An 18,636-nucleotide genomic window follows, 5' to 3' on the forward strand; every position below is an offset into this window, starting at 1 on the left:
AAATGGAGGCGCATACACTGTTGGTGGTAGAAGCGCATATACAGGTGGTGGCGGAGGCGCATATACTGATGGTGGTGGAGACGCGGGCACAACAATTACGTTTTCTTTTTCTTCATTTTTCTTTTTCATTTCATAATAAAGTTTTTCGTACATATAAATTTTATGTATACATATAAATACAATTTTTAATTAATAAAGCAAAGTCAGAGAACGAGCCAGAGAATTCGGACATTTCTTATGCCGCTTACGACATTATTGAGAGTTGAACATCGTATCGCCAACTCGCCCAAGCGAGAGCGAGACAGAAAGTCATTTCTCTGTCTTTTTCTACTACCCGATCGCGCCCGAAGTCTCGAGCGCACACGTACACGATCTGAGGTTGTGTGCGCATTCCCTCCATGCTACCGCTGCTACCGCATGCTACCAAGTGTTCAGAAGCTGGCATCTCTGCTCAGTACTGACTTCGGATCTCGCTCCAGTACTCTCTTAAGAACATTCACCGCATCCGCGGTAACATGGTTTCCAGTTCCAGCAAGGTATATCGTCGAGTACTACGAGCGGACACGAGTACGCGCGATTTACCGCGTTTGATTTTCGCGGCGCGCGAAGAAAAACGCGAGAAATCGATTCCAGTCAGTAATCAATTTTGCGATAAGCACGAGTGGTCGATTTAAATGTTATGATGGATTTTTTGCAAATTCGATATTGGTGCTTGTGGGAAACTCGCCGGAGCGAACAGTGATCTTACACTATCTTCCGGTATTCCGTGCATGTGCCAGATGCACTGGCGTAGACGTGTTTTTGCGACGGCATCAGCAGCGATAAAGAGACATACGTCGCTGGTAATTAAACTAGATGTATAATATCTAACTAGAGCGTTCGCCGCAATCGCTGACTCTTCTTTCACTCTTTCTCCGGAGGTAGAAAGTTGCAGAGGACATTATTGTATTGTTCCGTAGAATGCGCATAACTCTTGCGCTTGTGTATGTTTGCATGTATGAAACGAGTTAAGAAATAACACGAAGAAAGATATCACCACGTGAACATCCTGATGAAGCGAAACCACTTCAACAATAGTCGAAAGCGAACAATGCAATAACGCTTATCTACTATTTATTTCCTCGAGTCTATTCAAATTTTCAACGCACGTCGACATTTTTGCACTTATTGACTTTCCACGTTTTATCGGAGAATTTACCTGTTATTATCCACGCATTGTTTTGCAACGGTTTTATCTGGAGACACTGTTGCTCCAATTGTGTTTTACGAAACACTCAGCGACAGTTTGAAATAAATATACTATAATATCTAAGAAAAATTATTAAATTATTTTTTTCTCTAGTAAAATTAAAATAATTTATTTTTTATAATATCTTTACTATTATAAAGTAATATTCTCTAAGGGAATAATTCTCGTCATATATAAAATACATATTCCTTATTCTTTAAAAACCTTATATACATATAATTGCGCGTTAAATCACGCGTATGTTATTGCGTTATTACTGTACAATATTTTCTCCGTAATGCGGAGAGACGAAATATTCTCGCGGCACAAAATAAGACATAAAAAATTGACACGAGAAATTTGCATTTCAATTGGAAGTCACCGAGATCTTGGAGTGAATTGACGAGGAACGGGGTACATTTTTCAGGCTCTCGACATCATCTTCCAATCCATAGGGTCCGTAAGGCTCGGTCTGTACTCCCACGTCCTCGTGATCGAGTTCGAGTGTATCTTGTTCGTAGATTACGTCATGACTCCGTGGTCTCGCCACGGATGGGATCCACGGTTGCGGCACGCCTTTACCCAGAGCCAGAAAGACTGCAGCGGTTGTCAGCAAGACGACGGACGCGACTCCGAACACCAATCGCCAAGAGCCAGCGATCTAAAACCACCACATTCACTTTCGCGATAAAAATTGTTTGTGTTCAAAATGAAAGAAGATTACACAACTAATGTTTAGTGTGACGCAATACTTATGTCACATTTGCGCGAACGAACGGTATGTCTACACCCGGCGTGCTAATGATCTGACTTACGGAGCCGTGAAGAGCCTGGGTGACGAAGTAGTTGGCGCTTAGCAATCCGGCGGCACCCAGTGTGGAACAAAGAGCACACGCAGCCGCGGCGCATGCCGGCGATTCCGCAGGTGCGAGATCCGCTATAGCCGCTAGTGCACCGGCTGGTGCAGTACCGGAAACGAGAAGGGCCGCTATTCCCAGCCAGGCAGCACCCAGAGCTTGACAGCCGGCGTATCCGGCGACGAAGAGCAGAGCCGCGGGGATAAAGTGTGCTAATTGTGTATATTTCACAAGTTCAGTATTACCGAAAATATCAAAATCGAAAAAAAAACTAAAATATATTTTGAAAAAATTATTTTTTGATATAAAATAAAGAAATTTGTTCAACCCGATACGTTCAAGACACTTTTTATGTTCAATTATAATAATTAAATACATAAAATGACTTGATTAAGAAATTAAATGACAGGAGTTCTTACGTAACGTACCTGTGTAGACGACCAACTTTCTTGCTGTGGTCGTGGAAACTATTTTAGATTCGCGAACGTGGTCAACCAAAAGACCGCAGGTCAGCGCAGCCATGAAGTGACCGATGTGAGGTAACGTGGTCAACACCGAGTCCTGAATTAAATCCGGACTGATGATTTTTATTTCTAACGCATGACACGAATGTAAATTAAGTTTAACCAACTAAAGCTTACGTTAGCTGTAGAGAATCCATAGATGAGCTTCAGGTACTTGGTCATGCCAAGAGCGAGCGTCGCATCGCCCCATTGATTTCCCATAGTCGCCACTGCGGACGCCCAGACAGGGACAGATCTCAAAAGCTTACCCCATGGTATCACAGCTGCCTTTGATTATTAGAAATACTTTATATTTAATATAAAAAAATTCTTGTAAATATATAAATTACTTATAAATAATAGTATCACAATAGTCATATAGAATTTGGTTGTATATAACAAGATCGTTGCAAGTACAATTAAAACGTTGTCGGAATAACAATAGGTTTCGACTATTTATAGTTTTTGTCGGATAGTCAATTAGCACTGGAGACGATATCGATAGGCTCCCGACAGCGCGACAGTCCTCATTAAATGGCTTGGAAGCATTGCTTACGGTTGTGTCGTGTTGATAGGACTTCGGAGTGTCCTTGACAAATCGACCGAAGGCAAAGTACCAGCATAGTGCCAGAAGAACCAGACCATAGCACAAAGAATCTCGACCGAACGCTCGCACCACCGCGGTGCCCAACCATCCGGTAAGGCAGTAACCTACGCTGACAGCTTAAATTGGAAATTAGAACTAGCTGATTAACTTGAAGTGTGAAATGTGTGTCTTCTCAATGAAATGCCTCGAAAAATTATTGTACAAGTCGAACTATAACATCTCAAATAAATTTTTCATTTGAAATAAAGCACATTGTTTTCTCTCTTGTTCATTTTATTCTTTATTATTTACACGCTTTCGTTTACGATCTACCTGCGTAACAACTGAAATACCAGCTTCTGTGGTTGCTCTTAAACCAGGTCATCGCGAGCATGTGAGCAGCAGGCATAGTCGCACCCTACAAAAGAAGATGTCGCAATAATTCTTGTTTCACATGGCATGGTTTGCGGTGCTATGCAAAATCGAGACCTCGTCTAAGACGTAATGACAAATAACGTCTGTGTGATGTTGACTTACAGTGCATAATCCTTGAAGCAATCGAAGCGCGACGTGCGACGGTCCGCGCCAGGCCGCAGGCACTAACAAAGATGCTAAACAGGCGCTAAGAACCGCCCGTGAGAACACCATGGAGGGTCCGGATCGGCCCCACACCAGGCAACCTCCCAATATCGGCCCAGCAACCTGTCCCCATAAGAACGCCTCGCGCATAATCGATTCTGCTCGCTCTTCCTGCGGTAGCTATCGTTCACAACATATATCGATAAATATCGCTGACATTTCACGATGATAAAATATATTTTCTTTGTTATTTCTTAGTGTCAAAATAAAAATTAAATTAAATTCGTAAACTTTGATACTGACACTTATACTTTAAGCTATTTGTATAAGAAACTGATATTCAAATTGTTAAACGAACGATCAAAAAAAAGAGAAATGTGAAAAATAAAGAGATTATACCTCCATAAATATAATCTCAAAGTCTTCGGTGCGATTGCGGCTGGAGATATTGACCAGCATATCACAGTGCCAGGAGGTGTCGATGATGGCATGGTTGTCTTTTTGATTTGCCAGCAATGCGACGGAAGAGCTGACTTCGACCGCACCGCAAAGTGCAAATCCAACTGCGACTAATGCAGCGACAATGTGTCGCGCTCGTACAGCCGCTAATAAAGAACAAATAACTACATAATACTTAACAATTATTACAATGCGATTTGTAAATTGTTACAAATTCTGACAAATTATGCAAACATTTTTATCTAATAGCTGTAAAAAGATTTTACTCTCTCTCTCTCTCTCTCTCTCTCTCTCTCTCTCTCTTAATTAAAAAAAATACATAAAATTAAATTAAGTTTTAATTACTTTTTAATTCGTTTATTTTATAAGTTTGAGACACAATACTGTCGAAAGAAACTTTGTATGCGTGAATATATATATACGTTCATTATCTATGGTCTTCAAACAATAAATCGGTGACAATGTTTGATATAGATAAGTTACTCAAACGACTGGTTTCTGCGTACTAATTCTAAACATGAAAGATTCTTTGTGATTTTAGTTTTCAACATCGATATAAGAATAATTAAAAAATATGTGCTTTCTAAAGATATTATTATGTTTTAATATATACAGTAATCAATAGATTTTTATACTGTGATTGTAATTGACACGTAAATTGTTGCAAATTTGTGGTATCAATACAATTGTTTGAAATTTTACTGCATGCGAGTGACTATACTATAAAAGAAAAATGTCGATATTTTACTCTCTGAGAATTAAAACAGTTATAATTCAAAATATTTTGACAAACCTCGAACTTCTTGTGCAGCGAGTTTTAGTTGACAACTGCCACGCTTAACAAACTGCACGCTACCTCTCTTGACGAAGTCTGCCATCTCACAGAACCCAAAAATAATGAGATCGACTGCGATCTCGCTCTTATCATTTCCGATGTTTGATTCTCTTCGCGCGCTATCTCTTTGCTAGCTACTACGAGTATATTACACATAGTATGTACACGTGACCTCGACTTTGGCACACTGATGATATAACACAAGTAGCTTTTCGACGAATGCTTGACACTACTATTATTATTCGTTAAATAATAAGGTTTAAAAAGTTGAAAATTTCAACATTAATCACAATTTTAATTTTTAAAATCAATTTATTTTAGATTACAAATGGATGTACGTATCCAACCGCTAATTTTTTATGTGAATTTGTGCGCGTAAGAGTAGTAACGTAAGATCTTTGAAAAACGTTATTATACAGGAAATGAAATGAGGGCATACACACCTTTGACCTCGAGTGCCGCATGTCTCAGCTGGACACTACTGCGCTTGAGACGAACCAGCGCAGCCATTATCGTCAAACAAACCGACACATTGATACTTCCATGATATAAAATTGATATTTTAGACACATATCACCGGAAAGTGCCCTGCTCTTTCCGGTTGTTCTCGACAACGCGCAACGCAAGCGGGATGCGACGACTCATACTGGTCATCTGGCCGGTGCGAGTGAATGAACATCTCCGTTAACGAGTCTTGATACAATAAGTACCTATGTCGAGTCAGCCTTGAAGCACCGCGTGCGCTTAGACCCGCCTCGTAATATTTTCCCCACGAGCGAATCTCATCACCGATGAATATCTCTACACGTGTTTGTTATTTTTTTCTGACTTTATCACGGCATCACAATGCGTATAATCTAGTCATAAATATTGCTAAATATAATTGATTTAATATTACTGTGTGCACACGTGTGTTTCTGCGGCGAGAAATACTAATGACATATTCTCTGAGTATGTTATTAATGTTGGAAGAATGAAACAAAGTAGTCACACAACTAATTCTTATTTGTAACCATAATATTCTGCAATTTTTATTGATATCATTAAAACTATATTTTACATAAACAATATTTATTAAAAGTCATTGATGTAAATATATATTATTTTAAATTAAAAGATGTTATACAGCAAAAAAGTTATGTAAATATAGACTAGTAATCTAAATCACTATGTGTATATTAACCAGATATAATAGTATTACAAAAAACTACACACATATTTTATATATGTATTAATACACACATACACAATTATAATAGTTACTTTATTCAACTATCGGCAATTGATAATAAGGAAAATTTATCAACCCATCTTTGCGAAGATGGAGTAATGTTCTGCACAGATTCTATTTGTTCGATGATAAATTTTAGAATACTCTAAACTCATCAACCGTTAGTTGAGATTCTACGTTATCAACGACCAATCCTTGGTAGTATGCTACCATTCAGACAAACCGGGGCCTGATCTTCATCTTGCAACAGGCCCCAACAGGTTGCGCAGCAGGTAGTTGGGTCCGTATCAATCCCCTCCGCTGTTCTCCAGCAGCGGGGACCAGCGGGATGCCACCTGCGCGGCGATTGGTTAGTTTGCTGGCAGGTCAAACGGCAACACATCGGTCGGCGTTTGTCACACTTATCTGCCGCTTCGGAGCGGAGCGCGCGGTTCCTACGCATTTTTGCGTTTTACCTGTAACGATCGGTACACGTGTGAGCGAACGTAAACCGCAAACGAGTAACGCGCTGTGCAATCCAGGAACAGAGAACGGGAGAACCCTCTGGGACGACGTAAGACAGTGGCGAACCCAGAGGGGTCCATAGAATCTGAGTTACGAGTTCGAGTTCGCGCTCGCGCCGAGAATCGCTTTTCAAACGAGCGCAGGACAATGAGGCGCTCTAGAACGCCCGGGTATTTTGACATGTGCAACTTATAGTGTATTTTATTATTGTGTTTTTACATAATAAGTTGTACTAAGGAATATTTGCAAGCAGACGGCAAGACGGTGAATGAAAAGGGACGCGTCGCTGGAACGCAGCGCGACACGAGAGAGCTACGAGGTGAGTGGACTCCGATTTGGTTGCGTTTTGACCGTTGTGTTTTAAGGTTAAGTTGGATACCCTGCTAGGGTCCCGTGATGCACTCCCTCCACCATTTGTCCACTTCCAGTCTTCTCGCGGGTCCCTCACGAGCGATCCCCATCGCGGACAATACGGTCTTCCGAGAGACCAACCAAAGGTATTCCAGTTCAATCCGACCAAAAGAGGCCGAAAGGTCCTTTGAACAGTGAGAGATGCGTGCGGCTGCATCTTCTTCATTTCTTCTCATCCATTTCATTCTAATCGTTGCTTCGTGACTCTGACTTTCTTTGCTCTATTTTCTAGCTGATTGAAATGCAGGTTCATAAAGACTTGTGTCAATCTCTGACAAACGGCTTTTCTATATTTCTGTCTTCTTTGTATTCTCTCACGTACTTTGCAAACTGCTTTCTTCCTCTGTCATTGTAATTAGAATTCTGTCTCATTCATTTTTCTTGTCATTATCGTTGACGCTATCGTTACAATTTCCCTTGTTGCTCTCGCCTGATAATTTCACAGCAAATACTACGAGTTTCTGTTTTGCTTTATCTTATATCTGCTTTTAATTATCGCAAGCGATTATATGATTATTACGGACAACATATTCTAATGCTATGTGTCAATTTATTTAACTGATCTTTTGTGTAGCAAGATTTATGCGTCTATAATAAAAGCCGTAGATTTTTTTTCTCTTTCTGATCTTACAGATTCTTTCCTCTTCATCCTCCCGTTCCCCTCTTTTGGAATGCGCTTCACGAGGGTTCCTGCATATGTCTGATCACTAGCAACAAGCTCCCGACTAGAATTTCGAGTTCCTATTTCTGTTCACTAGAAGTAGGAACGTTTCACAAATGCAGTCGGTTGTCAACTTTTAAAATCGACTGTTTTGACTATGAAAATTACAAAACAAGTTTGTCTACAAGTGTAAATGCATCAAGCTAACTAATAAAATTCTGGAAGATTTATATGATTTTTTTGTTGATTCTTGTGTTTATTTACACGGAAACACTACAAGCACTGTTATCTCTCGTTCACGTGATTGTACGACAATCCTTGAAATTTGTCATTCATTTTGAAATGTATTTAATTATATCAAGTTATATTTTGAGAGAAAGAGATTGAAAGAGAAAAAGAGAAAAAATATTTTAAGAAGACTAACAAAATAATATTATAATAATAATCAAATAATATTAACACTAACAGTTAGGTCAAGTTTCCTAAGTTTGTGTAATTTCCTGCAGCGATCTATAAATTTGCGTTAAAAAATGTCTTTACAGAGATTCGGCAGCGTAACCAGGACAGTTTCGGCATTCAGTAATCTTACGTGCGCGTAACGCGTCGTTGTCGTACGTGCTTTGAAAATCGTGCACAAATACCGTTGCATTAAGGTCGTTCACTTATCTACCTACCGACTGCGATTCAGCAAGAGGAACTACCGGTGTTTTGTCCTCGGTGAATCTTGCGCAGGAAAATAAATATGTTTTCAAACGCGTGTCTCTTGAACGCATGTCACATTACAGCGCGTTATATTGCTTCGCTCGCCGGAACGACGATGTTTCGGTCAAAGCTCACGTGCAACATTATACGTTCCAATACAGTGCCGAGGCGAAAGTTTCGTACTGTCTGCTTAGGAGACTGGCACAATCTCACGACAATCTTTACGTGACATCTGGATTTCATTGTTGACCACCAAATGTTACGGAAAGATTACTGTTGTTATTAATTATTCAATTTAGAAATAAACATTTTATGTGAAAATCATGCCATTATGTTATACACACACACATAGAGGGAGAGAGATAGAGAGAATATTAATTTAGATATGTATACATAAGTGTTACTTTATACTTATATTTATATGTAAAAATATACATATTACAGAATTTTATATGACAATATATATATTTAAGAAAATACAATAATCTGAATAACCAAAACAATAATTGATATGTATGCAAAGATAAAATACCATTAAAAATCTACATATCAAGCTTTGTATTATCTTCTTAATAATGATGCGGAAATATGACAAACAATTCGTCATTTTATTCTCCGATTATGTGTTATGCAGCAAATTATGCAATTCTAATGAGCAGATTTAGAACATTGCGGATGTCGCTTGTTGACGTTTGCTTACGTGTTTACCGATTACGAAAACGAAGAAGCTGCGGCATTGCACGTTCGCTGATCGCCTGTCTTATAAATCAATTCCGCACAGTTTTAATTGTCGACATCAAACAGAGTGAAACTCGCTAAATGTTCTTTATACAAGTGTGCAAATCATGTCATACTCCAAATTGCACGTAAATTTTCTTGAGACACCCAATTGAACCGTTTGACAGCTGTAACCAATTCGTCCGACAAACTTCATTAGAAAATCCATTATGAAGCAGAACGTGTGGCATATATGAAGAGAGAGAAAAACAAGGACACAAAACACAAGTTCAAAAGTGAAACTAGATTTTCTCTGCCGATTCGAATCACATGAAATTTTACGGTCCATTTGCGTGTATTTTCTAATTACTCTGAAAGTTTGCTTCTCTTCATCGATGCAACGCTTGAAAACGTAGAAAAAAAAAGGATTACTTTCTTTTCGCCGAAACTGTCACGCTGAGAAAGTAAGATCGCCAAAGTTGAGCTCTTCACGTGAACAAAAGTTCATTATGCGCTATTGTTGAAGAAGATCGCGCGTGTCTTTTGTAACAAAATTAAAATTATTTTCAGTATTATTTGCATTATGTTCTTAGGAAATATATTCACTATCTCCCTACATTTCGATAAAGTAAAATATTCTTCGTCACAACAGTGACGAAGCTTGACATACACACATACAATGACTTTCTAATTTTAAAACTTTGACAACCATAATTTTAATTGTAATTTACACTTTGTCTATAAAAATTCAGGAGGGATTGTTCAAATAAAGTATTCCACTGAAGATGGTTTGAATAGAATAAACCGAAACGTTTGGAGTAATCACATTGATTTAAAATTATTTGCACAACATCCTGCACATAGGTTCAAACTTGCCCGAGCTAAACAAGAAAGTTTTTAATTTCGTTAAGAACCCGAATAAAACAACATCACAGATTGTAAAATATTCTTTCTATTTTTTATAAAATAAGATGTATAAATTTTTATACAATCTCTGCGTAGAAACGTAGTAAAACATTTAGCCCACTGAAAATATTTCTGAGTATTGTAGATAATTGATGTGAAAGTAACACGAAAAGAGACCATGTCACATACACGTAAATTTCACACATTAGTATGTTTGAACAGTAAGTAGCAGATTTCCGAGGTTACGAGGATGATAGAAGTGATCGTCGATATATGCCCGAAGCGATTTGAACGTATGTTTATACATACACATCATGTCTAAATGACGTTATTAATAAAACCTGTCTCAGCAGTGTCCCCCGGAAGTAGATCGAGATATCCACACGCTATCGTCCGCATTATTATTCTCGCGACGATGCGCGAGAGGAGGCAGATAAAAAAGCGCAGCACCAAATTGGAGCGCGACGCGCGGGAAGTTGTTTACGAGAAATCGACGGCCACCGTAACGAGGCCATTGCCGCTATATTTTCTCAATTACGTAGGAAATTGCTTTCGTGCGTTTGCAAGACCGCTCTTCTCAACGTTACATCTCTCTTACGCGCTCGCGAAGAAATATCGCGACATTACTTCGATTATGTTTGCGCGCGTCGCACGTTGCATTTCGCGTGCCATAATAAATTTAGAAAAATTTTAACGCAATACATACCTAATCAATCACGCCCGCGCGCGCGAGTAATCGCGAACGTAAAATGCGCAATTGCTCTTCTTCGTTCTCGTCTTATTTTCTCATTCGCGACACACAGATAAGAAATGCATCAAGAGCGCAAGACATCACGCCACATATTGCAACCTGTTCCGATCCGCGGTACTTCGATGAACAACCTGTATATTATATGGCTCGGATTAGAATCCATAGCGATTTTTCGCGTAAATGAAACTAGCGCTAACACTGTTAAATACTAGTAACTTCATTGCACAATCAAAAATCTACATAAATTAAAGCGAAGGTTTCATCTAGCATTCTGTTGTTGTCATTTGCAACAGAGTTGTTGATATTCTTTGCATATACATTCACGAACGTCATCGCTTTTAAATGCGATTGATACTTCGCGCGCATTCAACGAATGTAAATTGTGTCGATTTACACATGATTTGCACGGACCGTTAGATAGTGTATCTGAAAAAACTACATTACGGAGCAAAAACTGTTGTTTAAAATAAATATATTGTGAAAAAACTGTATGAATTTTCTCGTTTATTTGTCGCAAATATGTGTAATTTTCTCAATTTCCCAGATAATGAGCACCTATGTGTAATTATACTTTTCTCGCTTATTACAATTATTTAATAATTAAAATTACAATTTTATTCCCGCACAAAACAGAACAGTTACTCGCTTTCTTATAAGTTACTCGCAGAATTTGCTTAATGAGAAACAGAATACGGAAACGTTTCTTGTTAAGAAACGCTTAAAATATCTCGATCTTTTTCTTTCCTTGAGATTATGCATGCGAAACATCTCCCACAAGTATCATTTCTCAATACGTTTATCGTTCTTACATAATGTAACAACATCGTTCACGTTCACATACCACTACGACGTTCACATACCAATTTTTTTTAATTTTATCCTTCAACGTATTATGCGAAAAGATGAGATACGTGCAGCGCCGAATGGATTGAACGTGTATTTCTGATTTTTTCAATGAATCAATACAGCATCGTAAATCGCGATTTCTCTGACTTCTCACGGCCACTTGAGTAGTTTCTCTTCGTAGGAGAGAATCTCTTCTCGCAAGGTCGAAGGACAGTGTTACTAGCTATTTAGTGACCCCTTTTGATCCGTAGAATTTCTTGTATCTGTCCTGAATTCGAACCTTAGGCAGCGAAATCTTACTCTTTTGAATAATGGCCAATAATTTATTTTTCATAAATTGTCATATATGTTCATGAATTATAAGCAAATTTGTTACGTACATAAAATAAACTCACAAGTAATAAGAAACAGTTAAAGATCAAAGTTTAACTTAATAAGAAGAGAGTTATATATCGACTTTTTCATTAAACCCTATCCTATCATTACATTCTGTCATTAGAACATATTCAAAAACCTAAGCTTCTATATTATTGCTCCTACTGATTACAGTTGCACACTGACTGATAGATTTGTTCTAATAATAACACAGGTAGGCTCGTGTGTGTGTGTGTGTGTCGTCTACTTTGGGTTCTCAGCATGTCACTAAGACCCTTCAAGAAATCCCGCTGTTAGCGCATATATTTTTTTATATAATCTCGCACTTGCAGTTCCACCGTGATGTCGCGCATCAAAAAGTAATCACGGCCACGTGGTGGTTTCCTCGCAGGAAGCTTCGTTCTCCAAGGCCAAAGGACAGAATTCTTCCGCGCTGACCCTATCCAAACCGCTAATATCTACTCTTGGTTTGAACGGCAGCTCTGTCACAAGAATTCCCTCCTTGGAAACCCTCTTATTTTCTCTTCCTTCCTCTTCTTCGAATTCTGAGAAATCGTCGTCTCCGTCGTCGGTGATTTTTGCACCGGCGTCCGTCAAAACGATTGTCTTCATTCTTTGTTTCTTTGACTTTTTCCGCGACATCTCCTTCGAGATCTTCTTCGAGAGATCCGATGTTGCCGCTCTCTTTTCAGAGCGACGTCGCAGTTTTTCGCGACGTTGAAACGACGTGGGATTCGCAAGGACGCCGTTGTCTTTTTCGCTCTTTGTCTGTTTGTGATCGTTTTCCTGATAAATAATAGTACTCGTTCGTTCTTTTTTGTCATGTACGTCGCTGCTGCTCGATGGCGATTTTCTGTTTTCCAGTTCGGATTGGACTAGAAGCGAATTTTTATCGGTGGAACTGGAGTCGACAGCGGCTGCGTTTTCGCTAATACCACCTGCTGTCACTGCTTCTGTTGTTGATTTCCACTTGCTCGAAGCGGCCGCATATTGCTGACAGGTGTCTGCGATGTCGGCCGGGCACGCTGCGTCGGGACCATAGCTTTCGTCGACGCTTTGGTTTGGAATCGACTCGGCCGGCAAGCTGTTCGAAACGGATTTCTTATCGACGGCCTCTGCGCTTTCGATGTCGGCCTTCATTTGCGGATACTTGTCGTATTCCTCCTCCATATAGGCACGAAACTGATCCTTGAAGTAACCGTCGATCATCTTCCATACAGTGGCGCTGTACCAGCTCAATATACAAAGAAGAACCACCCCGCGAACGGCGAACGCTAACATTGTCAAGACTTTAAAACGCTAAATACTTATATATGTGTATATATATATATATATATATATATGGTACAATAATATAAATATATATTAATTTAATAATATAAATATATATTATTAATATATAGTTTCAATAATTAATTTATTTGCCAATTCTACTAAAAGTTACACGACGCTTTTAGAGACAGTTGTTCTTTTAAAATGAGGAAGTTTCAACAAGAAAACCACTGAAAAGAACTTTATCTTGCACAAACAAATCGCGATCTATCTGCATTTAACTTTCAAATGCCAAATGAAAAAAGTTTGTCAAATGTCTGTTCACTTTCTGATATTTGCTGGAATATTATATCCTTTGAAAGCTGACGATTGTTTCAGATATCGATCTCTCTCGCTGATTTCCAATTTATTCTTAAAACCGTTAGATTAAATACTGTTCTAATCAATCAGCAAGAAATAAAATAATCAAAATAATTATTTACATAAAGTAAATACTATTATCAATTCTGATATCTATCTGCTATTTTCAATATTATCAGTTTCGGTATATGGGTGATTCTCTGTGAACGCGTAAATTTCAACTTTCAGTTTTGATAAAAAATAATTATTATTAACTAACGGATAGCGGTGAATTATGTTTTTTCATACCATTTTAAGTCACCATTCGTAATATGAATACGTGACTATGCAATATAAAAAACTTATCTATGTTTTTTATGTCAATATACCACGAGATTACAGTCCACGGAGATTACATTTTTTGAGAATTACCCATATCTGCTTTAATGTAAATATGACATATACGTTGATAATATTTGTTTTTTTGAGATTAATTGCCGACACGTCAGATAACAATTACGTTGATAAATATATCTAACAAGCAACTGTAATTGTTGATTAATAGGATAATGTTGCTCCTTACACAAAAAGTACAATTGCTTAAAATTGAAAAAATATAAATGTAATTATTTTATTCCTAAAATATTTTCACAGTTAATTCTCTTCTCCTATGAAATATTTCTTGAGAATGTAAAAAGATTCTTTCATGTTCGGCCATGCCATAGTTACGAACACTAAAATCGAATTCGCAATTACAAAGAAACGCATCATTTCGATACCGGTGCTAGACCGGAGCCAATTTCCGAAACCTTGATTCTCGTCATCGCTCAAATCTCTTGAACTTGTTTTGTCTGGCGTGTTACTTGCGTTTTGATTATTCTTCTTCTCTTTATTTTCACGTTTCTTCATGATGATTACATACAACAATCATCTGTAAGTATCAATTTTAATGTTAAACATCAAAAAGACGATATGACATCGAGTGTTCTACGAAACTGTGAATTGCTGTATACAACATGATGATAAGAATGGACAGTACACGTCTTATCAAATAAAACGTGCACTTTGTTAAGTAAATTGTTATCTAAGAAACCGCGTGTTTATCAGTGTCAATTATTAAGTAGCAATTTGTGTCACAAAGTCAAGTTGCCTCGTCGCGTGGCAATTTATGAAAATTTATGATAATTTTTTAAGACAAAGATACAGTGAGATCAAGTATATACATCCACGTTCATCTTTGCTCCGAGATGTTTGTGTGTATGTGTGCGCATGAAAACGATTACACACGGCATTCCAGTGCGTACAAAAGATGCGTATACTTGAGAGTGAGTGCGATCGTATTTTAAACTTAGATATGCATTTCTTTTCAACCTTTTAATTATCACACATTTAAATTAAAATTAAAATACGGAATATTTGTTGTTTTTGCACATTCAAATACATACACACGTAAATCGTAAATATTACTTAAAATTTTGTAAATAAAATTTTATAAATAAAAATGTACAAAATAATATTTTAAAATAACACAAGAGAACGTAAAAACAAACTGTAAAACAAAAATTAATTATGTTCTTTTCTTGTGAACGTAAAATTAGCGGAAGTTTCTTTATCATAAATTGTTATTTATCCTATAATGATTACGTATCAACTATTTATTATATGTTACAGAGCTATGATTCATGCTACTTGTTACAAGTTAGATCGTAATTATTAGGGAAACTTGTAACTCTTGCAAGTATCTATAGCTGCTCGCATTAACTGCTATACATGCAACTAAAAGCTAATTTGTTTGTCTTGTGGCATTAAACAGCTTTAATAATTTCTCGTTTCTATCTCTATTGATTTTATTCGTCAATAGAAAATTTACGGAAATGGACGAAGTTGTGAATAGAGAGATTCTAGATTACAATGCACGATATCGTGCCGAGTGAATTGCAAGAAGAAGTAGCAGAATCGTTATCGACAAAGAACAATCTTTATCAGAGCGCACACTATCGTTTCTCTGTACAATAATCCATTCCTTTTTCTCGTTCCTTTTCTTCCGCTTCGTCTTTTCAATGATTGGCCAGTTACCAAAATTTCGCTGTATTGTCCAACAACAAATAATACAAACACAACAAAGTCAAACAAGCTTTGACAAAATGAGGTAAATGGTAACAGGTCTTTTGAACTTTATAGTAAAACTAACATCGATTGTAATTGAATCTAACACGTATATAGATTATTTCGCGTGTTTTATCAATATTTTTACAATTAAAAAAAAAGTACATATTGATAGAAGCAACTGATGTTTTCTTTCAGTTTTTATAAACGTTCAACATCGCGTATTTTAATTGTCATGAAAAATAAAAGCCTGATATATAAAAATTGTTTATTCATTATGAATTGTTAAGAAGAAATTGTATTATCCAGCATTCTTCTATAATGATTAGAAAAATAAAAATTATTATTTTAAAGATATTAAAACTATAGCAAACAAAGATTGATTTGGATTCACTGCTGTCAATAGTTGCATAATTGCTCGTCCTATAATTAAATGGGTTCAGTATGTTACGTCACAAAAGTTGGTCACCACAACAGCGTAACGTGTCCGATATTCCATTTCAGAAGTCGCCTGTCGAACACCCAGTTAGAAAAGTTGGCTCGGTCATTATTCCTATTTGAGCGCGTATATCGGTCGACTCTGTCCGTTATCGAAAACGATGCGTACGTAAATGAGAACTAGTTGATTTCACGTCATAACACGCGCGCTGCATCAAGACAGAGGAACGAATACACAATTCTCTGATTTCCGTCTAAATTCATGTTCCGGTTACGTGGCAATTCCACGCAACAGAAAGTGACATGAAACACGACTGTCCACGCGCAACAAAATATGCAGATTCAAGCTTGCGGTCAGTGAACGAGGAAATTGCAACGACGAGGCTGTTATCGGCAAAGGACAGCCCGGAGCTCGATCATTTCTGTAAAGAGCGATATGTCCGACAAGCCCTCATTCTCGGCGCATCCCTTGGTCGGATCATTCTATTGTGCGCGCAGGTACGAAAGTTTAATCTCTCTGCCGTTGCTTTCACGCATCCCTCCGTCTAAGCTGTGCTAGCCAAGTTTCATGACACCATCAATATTACATCTCCACTTGCCAAATATTTGGTCAGTTATAATTGAGAAGTCGAGTTTAGAAACGAGTACAGCACTTGACTTTGTGACCTCGTCGACTTCAAGCTAAATAGCGATCTTTCATATTTATCCGTAAAATAACTCTACCACAAGTGTACTTCCGTAATCAAATTAGCGACACACGTACCGAAAGTCCTCGAGATTAATTAGATTTATTAATTTTAATATTTATTTAAATTTTTTATCAATTTTTTATAAAGAAGATAAACAGTTACATAATTTCTATAGGATATAATTAAAACTTTTTGATAAAGCAAATGTTTATGTGAAACTATCTCTTTTTTTTGACTGCGGTTGTAATTATAATGTGTGTTGTTATATGTTATTAGACTTACTGCGTTACGTCGAATACTCTTGACAAGTGTATCTGTTATCCTCGAATCACTGTCGATCTCAAGCAGCTCGTTCGTCTCTTACAACTTTTTTACGGAGTGTGGACTCTCAGTTACGTGACATACGCAACACAACTGCCAGCACCGGTTTGCTGCTTTTCGCGTCTACTTTGCTGCTAGGTTTGCTGCAATATAAGGCTTCTCGGCTTAGTAAGCTTATTACAAGATTTCGTGACAGTGCCGAGGGTTCTCCAAAACTCGCGCGTGACGGTGTTGCAAACTGTCTAGTAGTAAATTCAATACTACGCAACTTCTCCTATACGCAATATTACGCGTAATCTCGCGAGTGAATTTCGAGTATATTAATTTTACAAAACTCGCATTAGATATCTTAATAAAAAATGTTCTACATTTATTCATATCTCTCTTGTGAATTTAAACATAATATCTCTATGTAAACTATTATAAATTATTTTACAATCAAATGCACAATCTGATAATTACTATCGGCTTCATAAATTATCGATAAATGGTATAAAATTGGACGTTGTCAAAGTTCCAAGTAGATCGCACGTAGCACTTCCGACTTGGTGCTCCGTGAAAAAACATAATTAATCACGCGTTTTGTCTAAAATCACAGAAGCAGAAGAAATACGCGGTTCCTACATTCAAGTAGAATAAAGTATATAAACAATTGCAAAGTGCTAACAACAATGCGAGAAAACGTTCGCATCACCGATCATTTTCTTCTGATGACAGAAAGTTACCCGGATACTGGCGTAAACATAATTTCCTGTCGAAGAGATATCGGAAAGAGATTTCTTTAGAAATGTATTGTGAAAACAAATGTCTGCGCTTATGCGAAAGGAAAGAAGAGCATAAAGATGTGCACACTGAGTGAGAGAATTTATTGTGACTTTGTATGCATATGTATTTTATGTAAGAAAATGTTATATATGTATGTATGTATGTGTGTGTGTGTGTGTGTGTGTATTTCTTTGTCTCTACATTTCTTTCTTTAGAAAACATTTTAAAGAAATAGTAATCGCACACCAACTCGTAATTACTAATTATTTGTCGTTTGTACAGTAAAGACTATACCAGCGAAGCAAAACTAAACATAATGCAAATGCAACGAGAATTCGTCGTTAATGTTTTACGTCTGAAATAAGAACTACTACCACTGTGTCCATAAGAGCCTCCAGGGAGTTGCTTATTCTTGGCGAAGAGATTGACTCGTAACACGGTTATCCGCTTCTTCGTTTCGTCGATAATGCCAAAGGATCATAGATGCATTTCCGACTGACAGCAACGAGCAAGAGAGTCGGCACGCAGAATGCAATTTTCTTTGAAAATATTATC

The 18,636-nt window shown here is 37.5% G+C and overlaps 2 protein-coding genes across 7 annotated transcripts in view; one reads left to right on the forward strand and one right to left on the reverse strand.

The window, feature by feature from the left end:
* Positions 1–1,368: 1,368 nt before the first annotated feature.
* LOC109857388 (sialin-like) lies at positions 1,369–5,724 on the reverse strand. Of its 4 annotated transcripts, none has more exons than XM_020433632.1 (10): positions 5,491–5,724; positions 5,006–5,184; positions 4,153–4,358; positions 3,712–3,933; positions 3,508–3,592; positions 3,145–3,311; positions 2,727–2,876; positions 2,514–2,646; positions 2,044–2,297; positions 1,370–1,889 (listed from the first exon to the last, which is right to left on the reverse strand). In XM_020433632.1, the coding sequence occupies exons 2-10, from the start codon at positions 5,088–5,090 to the stop codon at positions 1,596–1,598; spliced, it is 1,596 nt and encodes a 531-aa protein (XP_020289221.1). In that variant the 5' UTR covers positions 5,091–5,184; positions 5,491–5,724; the 3' UTR covers positions 1,370–1,595. The 4 variants fall into 4 exon arrangements, with proteins under 4 accessions (XP_020289252.1, XP_020289221.1, XP_020289241.1 ...); XM_020433652.1 differs by having other exon boundaries at positions 5,006–5,181; positions 5,491–5,566; XM_020433663.1 differs by lacking the exon at positions 5,006–5,184 and having other exon boundaries at positions 1,369–1,889.
* A 666-nt stretch (positions 5,725–6,390) lies between these two features.
* The window catches only part of LOC109857950, a 61,786-nt gene continuing 49,540 nt past the window's right edge, over positions 6,391–18,636 (forward strand). For 2 of the 3 annotated variants that reach the window (XR_002250559.1, XM_020434756.1), the window contains exon 1: positions 6,391–7,101. The gene's annotated coding sequence lies outside the window, so the exon portion shown is untranslated. The remainder of the gene's footprint in view (positions 7,102–18,636) is intronic. The other variant, XM_020434765.1, reaches the window with a different exon arrangement.

Source organism: Pseudomyrmex gracilis, unplaced genomic scaffold, assembly GCF_002006095.1.
Source record: "Pseudomyrmex gracilis isolate BER0280 unplaced genomic scaffold, ASM200609v1 scaffold_5, whole genome shotgun sequence".
NCBI classification, from domain to species: Eukaryota; Metazoa; Arthropoda; class Insecta; order Hymenoptera; family Formicidae; genus Pseudomyrmex; species Pseudomyrmex gracilis.